The 19,418-nt window shown below is 44.5% G+C and overlaps 1 protein-coding gene across 3 annotated transcripts in view; it reads right to left on the reverse strand.

Moving 5' to 3' along the window:
• Positions 1-18,817, reverse strand: part of ncor1 (nuclear receptor corepressor 1) — a 53,271-nt gene extending 34,454 nt beyond the window's left edge. For all 3 annotated transcript variants that reach the window (XM_068600930.1, XM_068600929.1, XM_068600928.1), the window contains exons 1-14: positions 18,709-18,817; positions 15,138-15,323; positions 13,243-13,337; positions 12,911-13,118; positions 12,064-12,246; positions 10,011-10,124; positions 8,330-8,386; positions 8,137-8,189; positions 7,392-7,458; positions 5,514-5,686; positions 4,214-4,304; positions 3,846-4,024; positions 3,672-3,726; positions 2,551-2,652 (exon numbers count right to left, since the gene is read on the reverse strand). In XM_068600930.1, the coding sequence (XP_068457031.1) occupies positions 2,551-2,652; positions 3,672-3,726; positions 3,846-4,024; positions 4,214-4,304; positions 5,514-5,686; positions 7,392-7,458; positions 8,137-8,189; positions 8,330-8,386; positions 10,011-10,124; positions 12,064-12,246; positions 12,911-13,118; positions 13,243-13,337; positions 15,138-15,248 (1,488 nt within the window). In that variant the 5' untranslated portion in view covers positions 15,249-15,323; positions 18,709-18,817. The remainder of the gene's footprint in view (positions 1-2,550; positions 2,653-3,671; positions 3,727-3,845; positions 4,025-4,213; positions 4,305-5,513; positions 5,687-7,391; positions 7,459-8,136; positions 8,190-8,329; positions 8,387-10,010; positions 10,125-12,063; positions 12,247-12,910; positions 13,119-13,242; positions 13,338-15,137; positions 15,324-18,708) is intronic.
• Positions 18,818-19,418: the final 601 nt, after the last annotated feature.

Genomic DNA, 19,418 nt, shown 5'->3' on the forward strand with positions numbered 1-19,418 from the left:
GTAAATGTGAGTTTACCCTCCAGTGCTTCCATAGCGGTGGTAACGGTAGCAGCCGAGGGGCAGGACAGCGCCATAGCAGAGCTCCTTAGAAGGGCTGCCGGGCCACGGCGCCGCCGCACATATTCCGGGAAAGCGTGTCATCGGGCCGCTTAAGCCGCCCAAAGAATTGTCCATCTCACATGCACGCACTAATCTATGCAGGGTCACTCAAGGTAATCCCTGCCGAGCACTCCTCTTTGATTGGCACTCGCAGCAGCACAGAGAGTTTTTGGGCCTGTCAGATGGCCGGACCGTACCAACTCCGCTCTACAGAGAGGGGTGGCTCTCTCTCTCTCTCTCTCTTTCGCTCTCTCTCTCTCCCTCTCAGAGGAACAGAAGAAAGAGGAAATGGAAAGCCGAAAAAACAATAGTGTGTGCACGTGCGCGCACACACGCACACACACACACACACTCTAAGCTGCCAGCGCTGACTCCGTCTCGCTCTGGGTTTTTTCTCTCAGTTTCGCTCGCTCGCCCTACATTCCACCGCTCGTGCTTCTGCTCACTCCGTCCTCCTTCCTTCCTTCCTTCCTTCCTTCCTTCCTTCCTTTCCTCACTAGCACCGCATTTGTTAAAAGGCACATCAGTAGCTTGGGAATCAACTTCATCCGGTTGTGTTTTTAACGCAACGACGACAACAACAACAACAGCAGCATTAATTACATTCTCAACCACCAGAAGACGACAACCTCACAGCCATTTAGGAATGTCACGCTGCTAATAGAGGCCATCTTACGCCCACTTTTAAAGTGTCATTTTACATTTAATGACCACTAAACAATGACGTCCGTGTTAGGCGTTGCACGACAGACAAACTAGATTTTGGGTGTAAACGTCAACAACTTTTATATTCAGTGTTCAAAAAGTCAAACGAGTATTGGACCAACCATCCCTTTACCTCATGTTCCTCTTCAGGCAGACAAGGATGATGGTATGACTTCCTAAGAACGACAACAACCCTCGCCGCTTTACAAACTCTGCATTAACGGACAATAACTATTGATCCATCTGAATAGAAACACCTAGACACAGTTCATGGTCGCACACAGCACATGAGCTCAACAGCACGTCCTGCACGAGGCCTGTGGCGTCAGTGAAGTGTGGAAAAAGCCCAGCAAGGACTAAAAAACCTCCAACAGAATGAGTGATATCAATATTTAATGTCAACCAAGACGGGGTTGTGAGAGGGTGCATCTCTTTCTCCTGGACGTTGGTGCAACATTTACATGAAGCCTGAAGCAAACACTCTGTGTACCACAACATATGTCCACAGCAGTCATTTCAGAGGTTTTTTTAAACTTGGCATTTACAAAGTTCACATTCCAGGTTTGACAGAAATTTAACACGAAGGCTCGAGAAGGAAAATGTGGCTCCGGTTCGTCTATATACTGGATATTGTGACAAATAAATCTTTATGGAGCCGCGTGCAGCGGACAGCTGGAGCATGCGAACAGATGTTCATATCTTTAAATTAGTCTCGTTCCTTCGTATTTGTCACAGCATCAAGAATAGAGACAAACCGCAGCGTCTTCCTCAAAAGCCTCAGCGTGCAATCATCATTTCAGATGGAAGATGTGATCGGTGCCGCTGCATCCTCGTTGCAGCGCGGGCATTTCAGCACGACTCAAAGCGTTTAACATGTTGTATTGTCTGTCGCCACATCACAATAACCTACAGGTTGATAGCTTTCAAGTGTTTCTCTGCCCCTTCACAGTGCCAGCTGTGCAGGAAGGCAAATCCTGAAGTGATGTGGCACACGAGCAAAATACACTAGCGTTCAAAGGTTTGCGGTCACTTATAAAGGTCCTTATTTTTCAAAGAAATGCACTGTTTTTCAATAAAGATAACGTTAAATTAACCAGAAATACCCTCTCTACAGTGTTAATGTGGTAAAAGACTATTCTAGGTGGAAACGTCTGGTTCTTAATAAAATATCCACAGAGGTGTATAGAGGCCCATTTCCAGCAGCTATCAGTGTTCTGATGGTACATTGTGTTTAGAAGACTAATGGATGATAGAAAACCCTTAAACCCTTGTGATGATGTCACACAGCTGAAAACAGCTCTGCTGGTGAGAGAAGCTATAAAACTGTTCTTCCTTTGAGCTGGTTGAGGATCTGGAGCTTCACATTTGTGGGTTCATTAACTCTCAAAATGTCCAGAAGAAGAGAACGTTCATGTGAAACTCTCCAGTCTGTTCTTGTTCTTAGAAATGAAGGATAATCCATGAGAGAACATGCGACTAAAACTGAAAATGTGTCTGCGTTCAAACCTTCAAACAGTAGTGTATGTGGTGGACATTTATCTGTCACATTTTAAACATCCAGACACAGACTTGACAGGTTTGCCAAAAGCCAGACGACTCCCCCGCTGCCACTCAGCAGGTGAAACCATCACATCCGAAGTCTCCCGACGAGTTGTTTCCATTGTGAACTCCCCGTCAACACCGTCTGCGGCCATGTCTGAACCACCGAACCAACAAAAGGGATATCCCAGAGAGCCTCAGGCTTACCTGGTTCCTTCCTCTCCGTCTGCCATAGTTCCTCCGCACCAGCGTCTTGTAGTTGTGGTTCTTCTTGGTCAGGTAGTAGTAGAGGACGCAGTCGGCGACGCACTGACACCAGAAAAGATAGTGAATATGTGACACTGAAACCGGAGGCGACGTCGCAAACGAAGCACATAAACCCTTTTTTTAAAGTTAGTAAACAATGACGGCGTACATCGTTGTGCACACAGAGACGTTTAAAAGAAGCTTTTCAAGCTTTGCAAGGGAATTAATCACTAAAGATCCCACAAGGAACCTGAACAACCTTCTGGATGTTTTTGCCTTTACTGACTAGAATACATTAGCAACCGGCCCAATGCTTAGCGTTGACATATAAAGATGTACTTTGTGAAAAGAGATTTAAGCATTCATGTAAAAAGATGCTTCCAGCTACGTCACCATGACTATATACATTTTATAAATAGGCGCTAAAAGCACAATTATTTTGCATCGGTCCGGTGGAAGTCAACACGTTCGATAGCTTTCCATAATAACGCTAAAGTTACTACGAGAAACCACGTATGCTTTTGGCAGAAAGGAACACGGCCGCTTGTAAGCGTCCCGCCGCTGTAGAGCTGGAGTCCGCTGCTGGAATATTGATTTTGGTAGCACGCAGCGACCAGACATTCAGATGACGGAGACAGTTTTAAATCAACGGTACGACTCGCCTGGACGGCCGGGGCCGAACATGTGCACGCGTGTTATTGATGACATCTGCTGTAACAAGGGTCCATTCAGCTCCGACGCCATGGACTCAACCCATCCGCTCGGACTGGAGGAGAATTCCTCTTTTATGAACCGCCCAAAAAGTATAAATAATATCCTGCTAAATTATAAACTACCTCACACTTTAACTTTAATTCATCTCCTGGTGCAATATGCATTATGTTAAAGTATGTTTAAGTACTTTTATACACATTTTTATTCCATTTGTATATTTAAAATTCTTCTATTTAGTTTTACTACCGTTCTGTTTATTTATATTACTTTCTTTTTTAATCTTTATTTACTTGTGAGCAGTGCTGTAATCCAGTAATTTCCTAATGAGGGACTAACAAAGGATTATCTTATCTTATCTCTTATCTTACCTTTCTCTCCAGGTAGGAGGCGATCAGGCCAAAGTTCTTGGGGTGTTGGACAAACCTGGAAAGAGAAGTTATTGGTTATAAAAGAACAAATCAGCGGTCGTCCGGGTGGGATTAGCGTCTATAACCCGAAGCTGCGCCTCGGCCTCACAGACGCCAGCCGAACAAAGAACTCACTTCTCCTTGAAGATCTCCTTCTCGTGTTCGGTCCAGACGTTCATGAACTGCCGGGCTTTGTAGACCTTCATGGGGTCGTCCATCAGGCCGTTCATGTTGATGAACTTCACTCGCCTCTGCTCCAAGTCGTACATCATGGGAGGAATAACTGACAGTTGTCTCATCTGTTTCTCGTTGTTCTGCGGGACACACGGACAGGGGAGGCGGCCTCGGTTACTCCGGCAGAGAACAGTCTCCCTTGTTCAGCGAAACATCTTTCTGCTTATGGAAATCTGCCTTTGTGTGTCATGCGGACTAAATATATCCATGATGGTGGAGTTCTGGCTGTGCACCCACTGGTCCGTTCAAACCCTCCAGGTGAGACCTACCTCCTGCTCAGAAAGGCCGTCTATGATTTCAGAGATCTCGTGCTCGCTTCTTGCGATTGTTGCAGAAAGGCCCGTTCCTCTTTGTCCCACCCTGTGGACAACAGGGACAATAAAAACAAATGTCATTGTCGTCACATACATTTTGCATGCTGCGCAAAGACGACGCCGGTTTTGCAACTTCCAGGCATCCATGACTTCCTCACACGGTTGCTTCTTTCTCTTAAACAAAACCAGAGTCAAATTGTTAACATGAGCAACAGGAGACGGGACTTTCAAAGCTCTGTTAAACAGACTCATTGCACCCGTTATCAATGAATAGAAGAGTCCCTCGCGTCCTCCTTTATAGTCTAGCAGTTTGCATGAACAGAGCTGATTTCAATGAAAGCACAAAGCTCAGCCAGACCTCGTCCCCGCCTGCCTCCCATCCCAGAAGCTCCCAGACAGCCCAAAGTACTCCTCTGTGTAGGTGATGGCTGAACAACATCGTTAAGACGGAGGAAACCAGTTTAATGTCCGGGTGCGTCGCGACAGGTCCTGTAGGCATTATCGAAGCATCAGAAGATGTGGAGAGATTATGATTTCACTCTTGTTCCTCCATCTTTGGCCACATTAAGTCGATTCCTCACCGTTAAACAAGGTTTCAGTTGTTTTTTTTTAAGTCTGTGTTCATTTCAGGCGCTAACAAAAAGAGCCGCTGCTGTATAACAAGCAAAAGCTCATGTTCCTCTGCAGCAGCTTCGTCTGAAGTGAATCTGTTCACCGTACTTAACAGAAACCGTAAACATGCAGAGGAGGAACACAGTTAGTCTCCTTCAACCGCTCTATTAACCAAGTCTGATGATGGATTTTTTTCAAGTTGCATCAACTAAATTAGTTCATCAGGTCAACCATGTAAACCTGAGCTCACACAATTTTCTATGTGGATTTTCACAATTAATCCTTTCCAAATGTCAAAAGACAAACAATGAATCAATGAATTGGAAAGTTGGTTGCAGCCTTAGCCTGGATGAGCCTTTAATTTCCCCACTGAGGGTCCAATAAAGGATTATCTTATCCTTTGAAGACACAGGTTCACTCCAATGTAAACCAACATGCACTATGGGATACAGGGGGGGGCTGAGAAGCAAAAGATGAGACTTGTACTCGTGTGCTTCTGAACCTCTTAGCGCACGTCGTGCCGCAGCGCGCCGCAGCGTGCAGCAGCGCGCCGCAGCGTGCAGCAGCGCGCCGCAGCGTGCCGCAGCGTGCCGCAGCGTGCAGCATGATGTCTTAACGTTGAGCGGCGCCGGCGGTCGGTTACCTCTGGAAGCGCTCCTGCTGCTCCCTCTGCTTGCGGATCTCAGGGAACTGCCTCTCGTAGTACTCGCGCGTCCTGCCGTCCTTGGCTTTGCGTCGGGGGTTGTTCTCCATGCGCTCCACCTTCTTCTCCCACGCTTCCATCAGCTGGTCGTAGCGCTGGCAGATGTTCTGTTCCTGCGTGCACAGCGGTGAGAACGCTCCATCAGGAGTGGGAGTAACTACAGGAAGAGCCAAGATCATCTCACGCCAATGCAACCAGGATTCAATACCTGCAGGGAGCGGATATTTCTGTATTCCCCAAATAAAACCACCTGCATCTGCACCGATTTCATAAACCACTGACTCAATACAACTTTAAAAAGGATATGGACATCATAATGTTCCCATAATAGTTAGTTGGAGGTACAGTAGATGTAAAGCATAGCAAGGTCACTAAGCAGAAAAGGCAAATACTGAAATTATTCAAGTCTAGCCATCGAACCACAGAGACTGTGACGTCGCTAACTCCTCGACTCTGGAGGTGTAAATGAATCAGTGATTGTTTTATCTTTTAAGTTCACCTGCCGGTGAAATACATTCAGCATCTTCACGACTAAAAAAGCAGAAGAGCTGTTCAGGAGTTTTCAAAATGTTGTTCCAGAAGCTTTTCAATCTGCACATTTGTGTCCTGCTTGTAAATGTGTTCACATTTGTTTTGGTAAATTATAATCAATAAAAGAGAGCTGGGTTTTGCTGCTAAAAAGCTATTTTACTACATGACAAACTAAAATCAAAAAGGGGTTGAACTGGTCAGAGAAGATATGGAAAGATTCCAGTACTGGGAGGACAATGCCGCCTCGTTTCCACTCTCTGCTGCCAGGGACACACAATTCACCTTCCTCTTGGCACGAGGCCACGTGCTCTCTGCCATTGTTCAGAGTCCAAAAGGTCCGTCTGACCCCGACAGGGAACAAGCGGACAAAGGTGGGACTTGCTGAACCGTTGCAAAACCAAAAAAAAAAAAAAGAGCCAGGTGTTTCAACACGGGGCGAGTCAGAAACACTGGACTCACGAGTTACTGATCAGGAGGGAAACGGTCGCATTCATGGGATCTGTTGCTCGATTAGGCAAAAACAAAAAAGAGGAAACCAAAGTGTTCCCTGCGCTGCAAGTAAACATTGTTTTTATTAGCCATAAACACATAGTGATGGCAATGTCGCGCCACCACTTTGAGACTGGAATAATTTGATTTCCATCAATTTCTGCAGACGTCATGGTCCTCAGATAAAAGTCTTCTGACCTCGTTGATGTGAAAATGTCTTAAAAACTACTGGATGTGATTCATGTCGTCCCCGAATGGATGGAGCTAGCTTTTCACCATGATGTCAACATTTAAATTAGTCTACAAGGTTTACACCTAAACACCTGCTAAGCTAATGACCATCATTTTGAGCTGCACTGTGATTCAGTAGAGGTTAGCATGCTAGCACCATGGTACACATTATACAGCGTTGTCACTCTGAGCATGTTAGCATTTAGCTTTACAGAGCAGCTAGCATGCCGAGACTTAATTATTTTAGGAATGTTTTAAAATGAGCATGTTAATGTTCGGCGAGGTGTCTCGCTGTGAACATTAAAACAACCTGCAGAGTTTCAAGATGACACAGCTTGTCAATATTACGTAGCTTTAAGTAAACAGGGAAGAAAGCACCCATCACAAGCTTTGACAACCCCACTGGTATTTCCCCCGGTCAGCTGAGGTATGACGCGACCGCTCCGCCGACCTTGGCTCTGTAAGGCTAAATGCTAACATGCTAACTGACTAACCCGCCTCTCAGGTTGCGTCTCGAGCGCCGACACAAACAGCTGACGCGAACCTCCCGACAGCGGGGACACTCACCCTTTGTTTACGAGCGTGGTTCCTCCTCTTAAAAAACAAAATCAGCTTCTTCCGCATGACTTGATTGCTGAAAGAGACGAACACTTAAATCAGAGGCATTATTTTACGACCATGTGTAATATAATTCATTACTTCTGCAGAAAAGAGGCAGTCAGTACGAAGAGAGAGGAGTAATCCCTTCAGCTCGTTAGTTCAAGTGGACATTTGTAAATTCATCTTTCTTAGAGAGATAGCGCTTGGTGTGTTTCACGCCCACACAAGAAACTAAACAAAAAAAACATTGTGTATTTTCAGTGTTGCAGGTTGACAACACTGAGAACTCTTCTGCTGGAGCGCCGTGGCGGCGGCGGCGGCGGCGGGGAGACGATGGCGAGCGAGTCGACCTTGAGAGCGTGCAGCAGATTCACACAGAGCTGGTTCCCCCGTCCTGATAACACACTGAGCCAGATGGGACGCGTCCACGGGACACACTGATAAGCGCTCCGTCCCAGACGGTCTGGCCTTCAAGCCCCCAAACACAACCCCGCTTTGAAAACACACCTCATGCAGACGGGCCACTCAAATCGGGTGACTCAGCAATCAGATTAGACCGACGTATCAGCCGGGTTTATCTCGCTGATGTCAGCACGTTCGCCCCGCTGAGACGCTCACTATCTTTTCAGTGTGGGAAGTGTCGCGTCTGTTGTCGTGTTCTCGCCGACAGATGTTCATGAAACGCTTCTGCGTAAGAAAGGAGGAGACTCACGTCTTGATGTTGTCGTGGTACACCTTTGTGTCCGACGGCTGATTGTAGAGAGGCTGAGGAGAGAGAAAGCAGATCAGTGACAACCGGCGGATTAATCATTAGCTTGTAGACAGGCAGCAATGTTGCCACTGAGCAAAACATGACCTCTTCCTCAAAACCCCCGAAGAGCATCATTAACCATTAAATCACATACCAGCTCCACCTTCGGGCCAAAACCTTCCAGAACTTTGTGGGCTTCTTCCGCTTTTTTCTAGGAAAAAAAAACAACAACAACAGATGATTTCTTAATTACAAAATCTACAAACGTGAAGAGAAACCGTGATTTGAGTTGAGAAAAGTTGCTTCTCTGCAGCACACTGCTCCTAAATTGTTATAAATGGGTTAAATGCAGAGAGCAAATGTCATGTATGTTTGTAAGAATGAACGTAATATGATGACGTCATAACGTTTGACCTGGATAAACGTCCCATCTGACTATCAATACTATACGCGGGTTGTACTCAAAGATTATTAAGACGCTTACTGATGTGTAACATTTAAATAAAAGGAGCAAAGATTCAGGAAAAACTCAAATAAACTAAACCGTAAGTCCCGAGCAGAGAAAAGCTTTGGCCCGATTCATCATTTAAGATGCTTTTAATTTACTCTTGAAGTATACGAGCTTGTGCAATCAAGTGAGCAGCTTGAAAGTAGCGACACACAAGAGAGAAAAACAACTCGTGTGTGTTTTATGTTCCTGCTGGATCAGGATTAATTGGGTTGGCGAGAAGCGTTTTCCTGGATCAGTGAAGACTGGGAGCGAATTCAAGATCATCAGCACGACACCGAGTGTCTCCTGATTTCCCTTCTTTTTTTTTACAAGCTCGCATCGACAGCCCGACCGCTCGCTGTGGCGCTGGAGCAGCTGGACGGCCCGAAGGGTTAATGGCCGACTGAGGAGGAAGGCGTGTCTCAGCGCTCTGCTGCCACAACGCCGTCTGACAGAAATGAACTACAGTGACCTCCATAAACACACACTCGCCCATTCCCCTGTTGTTCAGCTGCAACACAGAGGAAGAGGAGGAGGAGGATGAGGAGGAGGACCGCCTCAGCGCTCGAGTTCTACTTTAATGTTTTCTTAAATCATTTTTTTATTAGATTATAGCAATAAATTAGGAAATATTGGACAAAATTGCACTGCAGTAAAACCCTGTGGGTTGCTTTCTGACACTGCTGCAAAACACCATTAAAGCACAAACCACACACACATTCCAACATTTTGAATGTCATTTCTGAACCAAATGCTGTGTTTGGCATCGCGGTGGTGTGTGTGTGTGTATCCCTACCACACACACCCAACCACAAACAGTCAACACATATCACGGGCAGCACTTTTATATGGAGAACTCCCCTCAGGTCGTGCATCCCCTGCAGCCGCTCCACCAGCAAAGCCTCCAGGCGTAGTGCGCCAGTGGACATGTTGCATGTAAAGTGAGCAGCAGGAGGAGGAGAGGTTCAGTTTGCATCAGCAGCAACTTTACGTTCGGCCCCATCTGAGCCGCGTTAAAGCGGCCTCATGAGGCTGATGCTTGGAAGTCTGCGCAGGAACACGAGAGAAACTCCAAACCACACAGATTCAGCTGGAAGCAACCAAACCGCTGGGAGCTGCACACAAGACACAGCAGTGTAGCGCAAAATGGTTGGAGGGCAGAGGCTGTGAGTCTTTGGCCGAGCTTGGCGCCGCACAGTTTGAGCTGCTAAACTCTGGCTGGTGGGGAAACTAAAGTAGCTCCTTCCAGCGTCGAGGACGCACAGAGAGGAGAGAGGAAACCAAAAAAAAAAAAAAGGGCCCAGGAGATGTGATGCGTCCTGCCGCTCTGCAGCAGATCACTAACCCGGTTCTCGTCGTAGATGATCTGGACGATGCTGCGGTGCTTGTGCTCCACTGGGGGAGGGGTCACCGGCTTTTCTGGCTCCACTGGCTTCGCTGCTTCCTCCTCCAGTTGTTGCTAAGAAACAACACCAACACAAAACATGTTGACCAATAGCACACAAGACAACAACGGAAAAAAACACAGAAAAAAATATGGGGAGCTTTTATTCTTTCTATTCACGACCCAATTAAACATTTTGGATGGTTTTCATACGGAGAAGATACGCATCTGCAGTGATGTGATCTCTAATCCGAAGCCCTGCAGACAATATAATACACTCTCTACAGGCTTGTTCAAGTAAAACTCTTTTTTTCCATTAACAGAACTAAAGGTTTGAACTGGTGAGCGTTTTATAGATCAATGTTTACAAGTTAAAGGTTAAGTAAACTACTAGGTTACAGGAGACGAGATTAGGAGTTCCTGAAATACCTCAAACAAAACAAATAAATCCCTGAAAATCTGGGGGAAAGGCAGAGTACAAAGCTCCTCGAACCTTCTAACGAGACGGAGCTCCTAAAACAGATACCAGGAGAAACTAATGAAAAAAGATAAATCATCCAGACTTCCAGTTTTTGAGAGCACCCGATTGGGAAAAGACAGAAAAGTATCTGATGAGTTGCTTTCAAACACTTTGACTGTGACGATTAAAACTCCTCAAGGAGAAGATGAGCCGGCCTCGAGGGCGTAAAGATCCAGATGACGTAGTTTCCGTCACCAGAGGACGCGTCTGTCGGCTTCGTGGTGACATTTCAGTGTCAACGTTTTAGGAGTAGAAGCGAGTCCTAAAGGAGCCGCGTGTAGGAGTGATTTACTCATGACTTCATTACTGTATGAAGTTAAGATGGACGCCCGGACGCGTTGTGTGTTCGCTGCAGCCGATGATTTCAACCACCGCAACCTCAAGAGAGTCCTCCTGAAATACCATCAACACAGGAACTCTCCCACAAACTGCAACGTTGTAGCCATTTATAGTGAATAAAGATACAATGAGCAACATTATTATCATATTTATCATAGCAATACTGTTATATATTTTATATTTTGTGCCTTATTTTTTACCTCAAGTTTGTTGTAATTCTGTGTTAGGAGGACAGAGCAAAATAATCTTTTCATTGTACAGAATAACTGTCTGTTATCTGTGCTTATGACAGTAAAAACATCTTGAATCTTAATATGACAACTAGTTATGACGCCTCAGCTCAAGAGTGAATCTGGATTATTAACTTGGGACAGCTGCTGAATGAACAATGAGTCACATGTGATCCTATTCATGACGAATCCCTTTCGATGTGGAGTTACTACCTGTTCTTTAACGATGTAGTTACATATAAACATATATCTCAACACATTAACAGCTTCTACTTCCTGGTTTATAATCACACATCATTTTCTAAACGGCTCTTTGTTAGTCACCTCAGTCTCTTAAGCGTTACTGCTTCATTATAGCTAATTGAATCATTACTTAGTACAGTTGTCCATTGTGTTTGGTGAATGTCGAGACAAAGTGTTTTACTAGCTGCTGCGGGTGGAGCTGCGGGTGGAGCTGCAGGTGGAGCGGTCCAGTGTTCGCCCGGTACAGAAATTCTGGAGCATGAATAACCTGAAAAACTTCGTCGGCACACGAGTTGTCCATCAGCTGCGGCGGCCTTGCGGCGTGCTAGCCGGTTAGCCCGGTTGGTCGAGATCAGCGGGCAACGATTTGGTCAAACTCTGCATCGTTCAGCTGAAGTCGGCGTCCATCGCTTTTAATTTACGACGGCGTCACTCAAACGAGTCGGTATCATCGATGCAGCATCGCATTTTCAGAACAGACATTTGTTATATTTAACGTATTTGTGCTTATATGCCACTATTTGTGTACCTCCACTCTTACACGAGGAATTACGGCCAACGAGCCACTGATCAATGTTTACATTGATTAAATAAACTATATGTATTATACTATGTACTATATGTATTTTCCATCTTCCCAAACAGTGGATGTTGTGTGCTGCTCCACCACCAGGTGACCAACCTGCTTTTTCTTCAGCTTGAAAATCTGCTGCTCCACTTTGGCGATCTCCCGGTCCACCCGGTCCATGCTCTGGATCAGCTCCTCTTTGGATAGTTTGGAGGGAGACGCGTCCTGGTCGTCGGCCATGTGCAGCGCCGGCCCTCCCGAGGACATGGACTCCCCTTTGACAGAGTACTGCGACTCCTGGACAAAATAATTAAAGAAAAAAAAGGTTAATTGAGTTTTTTTTCTTCTGTAAACAGCTCCAGCCAAAGATCAGTACAAAACCGAATGATTATATTTGATCCTGTAGTCACAGAGAAGTGAGAAGCTCTTTCTCATCGCAAAGAGAGTTCACTACAAGCACTGGGACTGAAAACACTTGTTGTGCTGTTGGTCAATACACTAGAGAAATGTGAGTTTATTTCTGTAAGAGCAAAAATGCAAATAGATAGAAAGATTCAAGATGTTTTACTGTCATAAGCACAGATAAAAGACAGTTAATCTGTACAGTGAAAAGATTGTTTTGCTCGATCCTCCTAACACAGAATTACAATAAACTTAAGGTAAAAAATAAATAATAAATAAATAAGGCACAAAATATAAAATATACAACAGTATTGCACAAAAATATGATAATAGTATTGCTATGATGAATATTATAATATGATAATAGTGTTGCTCATTGTGTCTTCATACACTCTGCATTGCTACAACATTGCAGTTTGTGGGAAACTTCCCGTGTTGATGGTGTTTAAAGAGGACTCTCTTCAGGTTCTGATGGTTGAAATCTTGTTTTTTTGCCGCTGCAGACTCCGTCAGTAAATGAGTGAGTGAGCATCAGTAAGAGGAGGGGAACCAGACTCACCTTTTTGACCTCTGAACTGGCTCTGAGGCCGTCCTGAACGGAGTGGGTTAAGGGCAGGATGATCCCTCCGGCGGTGGCGGGCGTGCGGGTGATGTGGCCCTCGACGACGGTCTCCATGCGAGGGCGCTTGGCCTCCAGGGCCTCGTGGTCCGACTGCGCCGAGAGGGAGTGGAACTGCTGTTCATAGCCGTGGCGCCGCTCCGGAGGCCTGGAGGCACGCAAGAAAACGAGGAATTTACAGATGTCCAGATGTACGATTCCCAAACTGTGGGACAGAAGGAGACGCTGCTCTCCGGTACAGACGCTCAGGGACATTTTAGGAGAAGCCTCACCTTTCGGTGCCGGGGTGGAACTCGGACAGCAGAGACGGTCTCCTCCGACCCTGCGCATCCTGCAGATGAGCCCGGTAGTCTGGGACGGTGAAATCCTGCAGACGAGAGGAGAACACCACGATGATATCAAGGTCAAAGCAGTGTGAAAGAGAGCAGGGGAGGGCGGGGGGGTTATATGTGTGTGTGTATGTGTATTTGGGCCGGTCGTAGAGAAAAAAGACAAAAATACAACATTACAAGTTCCTGCAGAGGCTACAACTACAACAAAGCGCTTTGCAGAAGCGGAAAACCAAAATCCGGCTTCCAGAGAGACCGAGTCCATCTTATGCAACAGATGCACTCGGTTTCTAATCAATACAGCCGTCTACACCGGCTGCTTTATGCACACTCCACAATCACAACTTATTTTCTCACTACTTGCACAACGTTGACTGTGTGCTGGTCTGTGAAAAGCTGTCTGAGGAGCATCCTGGTGGCTTATGGGTACAAGGCACTCACCATTTAATTACAACGTCCTCAGTTCATGTTTGGCCGGAGACCTTTGTTGCATCTCTCTCTCACACAGACACACACACACAGACACACACCACCTCCTCCTCCTCCTCATTTCCTGTAAGCACTCTGCTGTACTCAATCTAATAAAGGCAAAGTTCCTAAATGAACTCGATGGGCGTTTTTACCACGAAACTACTGCAGCTCTCAGTAGACGACGGACACAAAGTCGGCTTCAGGAGGTCCATTTGTTGAATATCACGACGCGAAGAGACGGTGCTTATTCTCACGGTTTAAATAACAAACGTTGGCACATTTATTGGCAGAACGGGGAGGAGATGCCCATGTCGCTGAGAATAAGAAATAAATACCGGGAAGATGAAAGAACAGAACATGTTAATAGTGAACAGTTGAACGACGGCTGGACAGGAAGCAGCGAGACCCCGACCTCCTGCTAACTCCTCGTTCAGACAATGAAGCCACTGAGACCCGGAGCGCTCCGGTTTGATGCGGCAAAACGGAAATTAAGTTTGTTGATGTCGAGATAACTGAATTAACTCTTTCTAATACAGCTTTTATCGAAAGAAGCTATCGGGTAAAAGACCACGTAAATGCTATCAGCCCAGTTTGACCAAACAAACCTGAACAAGCAAATGCAGCGACAGGGAACGTTTCATAACTCCAGTTTGGTCCCAGATTTAAACAAACAATCCAAATGCCCAGAACTGTAGCGCAGACAGTTTTCTGTGAAAGAAAGCTTCTACGAAGTCGACGGTCAAATGAACACACAACTGGAACGTGAGCTGCAATTCAATATCTAACTAACGGCGTAGTTATGATTGATTAGTCTACATTTTAACTCACAAACCTTCTTGTTTGCATTTCACTTATCTGATGCTTTTATCCAAAGAGACTCACATTAAGTGCATTTAACCGCGAGGACAAACTCACGACAACAAGAATCAACTGAGTACAATACCTTCAAGGAAGCAAAACTATAAAGTAAAGAGACATTTAAGTTCTGCTTTCTTCATTCAAGGTGTAGTCGGAAAAGATCGGAAAACTTTAAATGTTGAATATTTAAAGTTGTAAACATGCCAGAACTGTGTAAATAATCAAAATGTAATGCCTTGTCATCACATTAAATGAGTGTCTGTTTAAATATTAATAAAACCAGAATCAATAATCAAAATGAATGACATTACATTGAGCTGACGCGTAGACACAGCAACGGGGAGCAATTAGGGGTGAAGTGTCTTGCTCAAGGACACATGGACGTGGACTAGTCGGGGATCGAACCACCGACCCTGCGATGGAAAGACGGGCATGCTAAGCACTGTGCATGAACCTGCAATGCCGCAGAGGAAGCGTGCCGTTTCCAGAGTGCTGGCCGTGAGCTTTACCTGTTGGTGGCGCGAGCCGGAGAAGGCGTACTGGACAGAATGCGGCGGGTAGCGGCCCTGCTCGCTGCTGAAGCTGCCCTGGCTGGGGGGGTAGCCCGAGCTGCTGGACATCCTGACTCAGTGCTCGCGGGCTGCTGCTGCTGCTTCAGGGATGTTCACTACACCATGTTTGGAGACACAAACCACCTGCACCAACACAGAAACAAAAACACCTTTTAGATTTCAGGATGAACATATCGAAGCCTCCTGAATATCTTTAGAATCAAAGGAAAACATTAAACCATACTAAACAGAAGTAGAAGTAGAAGACGTAGTAGAAGACGTCCATTGAGCATCTGGTACGCTAACAGGTTAGCATGCACTACATGAACTGCACTATTAGTGTGTTGTTTAAAGACTGAACCTCTTTCACAAAGAAAGTCAGAGAAGACCGGCATCACTTTTCCCAAATACTTCTGCTTCATGCAGGTGAGCGTCGGCCTGAAGCGCCGCCCTGCTGATGTCTGCTGGTGTCTTCTAAATTAGAATTCAATCTGAAACACACCACGCTTAGCGCTCACTCTGCCTGCAGCGGTAATCTGAATCTAGGCTTTTAAACCAAGGATGATCTTGCAACAACTAGTTCATATAAAAAACAATTAGAAAACATAAAGCTGTGCAGCTGCAGCTCTTGAAAACACCAAAGCAGTACATCTGATTTGACTGTTGAATTTGTTATCAGCCTGGATTATGTTCCTTCTTTCTTTAAAGTGGTCTAAAATATCACAATACTGAAAATGCAGGATGCAAAGAATCTCTGTCCATTAAAACATTCAGATGTATGAATTGTGTGGGTCTTGGTGAAAAGAACAGATCTCAGTCTGAACAGAGTGGATCAGTAAAAACATTGATAATCACTTCATGTTAATAAACAATTTAAGCAAAACCGTGTAGTTAAAAAAAAGATGCGTTGTATTGTAAAAGGCTGTGAACGAGTCACCAATCAATACTATTTGAAAGCAACCAGTGACGTTGCATAGTTAATGTAATTTTGTTAAATGACTTTGTGTGATATAACAATGTAATCCAAACAAAAGAGATCGAACGTAACCTACAGATAACTCATTCCATGCTCAAAATCCATTCAATTAAAGTCGTTAATGTAAATGATGAATAAAACATACGACCCTGAAAGTGACACGGACTTATATTATTATTATTATTAATATTATTATCAATTGTTCATGTCCTTTGATCTCTTGTTCAAGCATTGTGTTGTTATTTAAAGGGCTTGGCAGGCTGTGTCTCAGTCAGTTCATAGCTAAACATTTTTTTATTGGAAAATTCCTCAGATTCTAATTAACTTCGGCCGTGCAGCAGCGGAGGTGAAAGAGGTGCAGGAGAGCCGCACGCCTCCAACCAATCACACGAGCAGCGCTCCACTCATGTTTCCATTAGGCCGCGTCTGAATAACGTCCTGTGGTTATCTGATATTATAATTTCATCCAAATTAACAAATCAATCCTCTACTTAAGCCATTTAAGCCGACATGTTAGTTGAATGGAAATTACCAAAGTTAATTTTAGCTCCTCTAAGTCCTGTTGGCGATACGCGAAGAACAGGACGGAGCCAGGGAGCATGTACGCAGTACTTTCTCAAAAGTGAACAAACAACCCGTTTACTCTGATTATATTATGGCCAACAAACACACACAGGCAGCGTTTCTGCATCACAGGGATCCAACATATCAATCTGGTTTCTGCTGGCTCAAGCGTTTTTATTCTGGGTATGCAAGATTTACAGCATGGCCACAATGCCAAGACATTATGATGCTAACTTCAAGGATGGAAACGCACCAACCGTTGGCCCCATAACCAGGGAGGGAAGCTGTTATTTCATTTCAATCCGCAGGCCACATAGTTTGCTTGGCCCCATAATTTGAGATCCACTTTCACAATTTCAGGAGAGACACTAAAAATACCATCAGTGACTCGTAAAAAAAAAAGAAAAAAAACTGCGGCTGGTGAATGATGTGTTTTTTTTTTACCATAAATTAAAGAGCCTTTCCCCATTTAGAATGACACAACTTTGTGTAAAAGCAGTAAAGCAAGGGGCCGTCACGTCCCATGTTTACTACACAAACACCAGCAGGTCATGGGTCTGGTTCTCCAGTGGATGTGCGGCACAGTTTGGTTCTGAGCCAAACGAAGAGACAACACATCCTCTCAGAGCAAATTGTCCACATTTGAGGGAGCGTTTTAAATGACGACACAAGAAACGGCTCAGAGAGAGCACTTTGCATCATTAAAGCAGTCTGAAAATGTTACGGCCACCAACCACACTTTATGCTTCACTTGTTTACTGTTCGGTTATTTTATTGACTTCGTTTAATTTACTCCTACATCACATTTGAGGGATTTGGTTAAGATGATATACCAAAAGGGTAATTGACCAACTGAAATTGACAACACTACTAAATTAAAACAAATGAATGGTAAAAAATTAGGAACTCTAGCGCTTGATGACCAAATATAAACCAGTATGTCTGACAATCAATGAGGCAGGAAACAGACAGTGCTGTCTCGGGAGAATTGTGTCACATGTCCAGGGAGGTCTACATTATTTCTTCCTGAGCTCCCAATGAAAAAAAATGGAGATAAAAAAGCAGACCTCCATTTTCCAGATGTTTTATTTTATTATGCAAAGCAACTGATTGAGCAGAATACTATTAATGCATTTACCATCAGAATCAGCCGTTGCAGCTCTGGTTGGCTTTCCACAACCTGTCCATCACTTCTTTTCTTTGCATTAGTCTTAACTTGCAAAGAAATCCATGATAGAACTTAATTAATTGACCTTTTCAGTATATAGTTTGTGTCCCTGTCTCATATTTTGAATAATGAATTTAACGTTACTAAAATATACATATTATTATTGTGACTAGAGTTCAGTGTCGCACCTTACATCTGTCATTCAAATGTCATGTTTTTTATTTTTCTAATCACCAATTCCGTTGAGAGCATTTTGAAAGTAGAAGCATGCAGTTTCAGACACACAACCAAACAATAACTCACGGTTATCTAGCTGTTCGTTACACGGTGTAGCTCTTAGGACAGTGAATTGGAGAAAGCATTAAACAGTGGCGATGGTCTCTGGTGATTTCCATGCAAACCCGGCAGCCATGGTGAACTGCCTGGCCTCGTCCACGGCCTCGCAGTGACAAATACTGCTCCTGTGTGTTGTTATTGTTGTCTTTTAACACCATCCTGTCATATAAACGCAATTGGATTTGTAGCTTATCTTGGGGGGATGGGTCTCTTTCCACAACAGAGCTCTTCCGGAAATGCACCAATAATACGCACAATTACGAACGTCATCTTCAAAGGTGATGCTACTTCATCATTTCAAGGGAGCGAGACAACGTCTAAGATGTTGTTGTTGTCGCTAGCTAGCTAACTTAGCCCGTATTTCACCTTTGAATTCTCAACCACGTCGCCATCTTGCAAGGCAGATTTCCATCGTAGACCGGGGCGCTTAAATTGCGTGCTAATTAGACATGATGCTTTGCTGCTTGTTAGCGATATGTACTCACCTCATATTTAGAAAATATACCTATGGGAGAAAACTGTTTCCCTGGGCAGAAATATGGGTCAATTGTTGATTGTAAATCCGCGGGTTGTGAGCTGTGGACGACTGGGCAGACTGAAGGCTGCGCCGCATTTGTCGGTCGATGTCCTGGCAGGGTAAAATAAAATGTCCTCAGTCGGTTGAATCCACAGCGTACTGGCATTCGTCAACAAATATGTATGGACAGTAAAAATATATGCTATAGCGTAAGATAGTTAGTGGACTGTTGTATCAACCTTTCCATGAATACATAACATTTTCATTCTTTTCCCCTTTATTTACCTGTAAGGATAAGGCAGTGTGACCGCTAAATCTTCCCCTAAAACACGACAACGCTCCTGGAGTTTGTTATTTTCACTTTTCAAAAACATAAATTTAGTTTGATTGATAAAACTGTCTATACATTTTAGAGGTTCTTTTTATTCAAATACACCAGAAAAAAATATTTGTCACGTTAATGTATTCATTCTCATAAATTGATTTAAACGCAAATGAACTGCGAAAGCGACAGAGACTTCAAATGATTAAATCACACTACAGTGGGCCTAAAAATAGCAGCAGTTGCTGTATTGGACTGATTTGTAATACTTTATTGACGCATTCTTTAAAGACGGGGTAACGTCCGGTCATCAGACAGACTGGAGATGTGTTTTTACACGTGGAACCATTTCCACG

This window comes from Clinocottus analis, unplaced genomic scaffold (assembly GCF_023055335.1).
Source record: "Clinocottus analis isolate CAN_PGR_092001 unplaced genomic scaffold, fCliAna1.0.p SCAF_5, whole genome shotgun sequence".
NCBI classification, from domain to species: Eukaryota; Metazoa; Chordata; class Actinopteri; order Perciformes; family Cottidae; genus Clinocottus; species Clinocottus analis.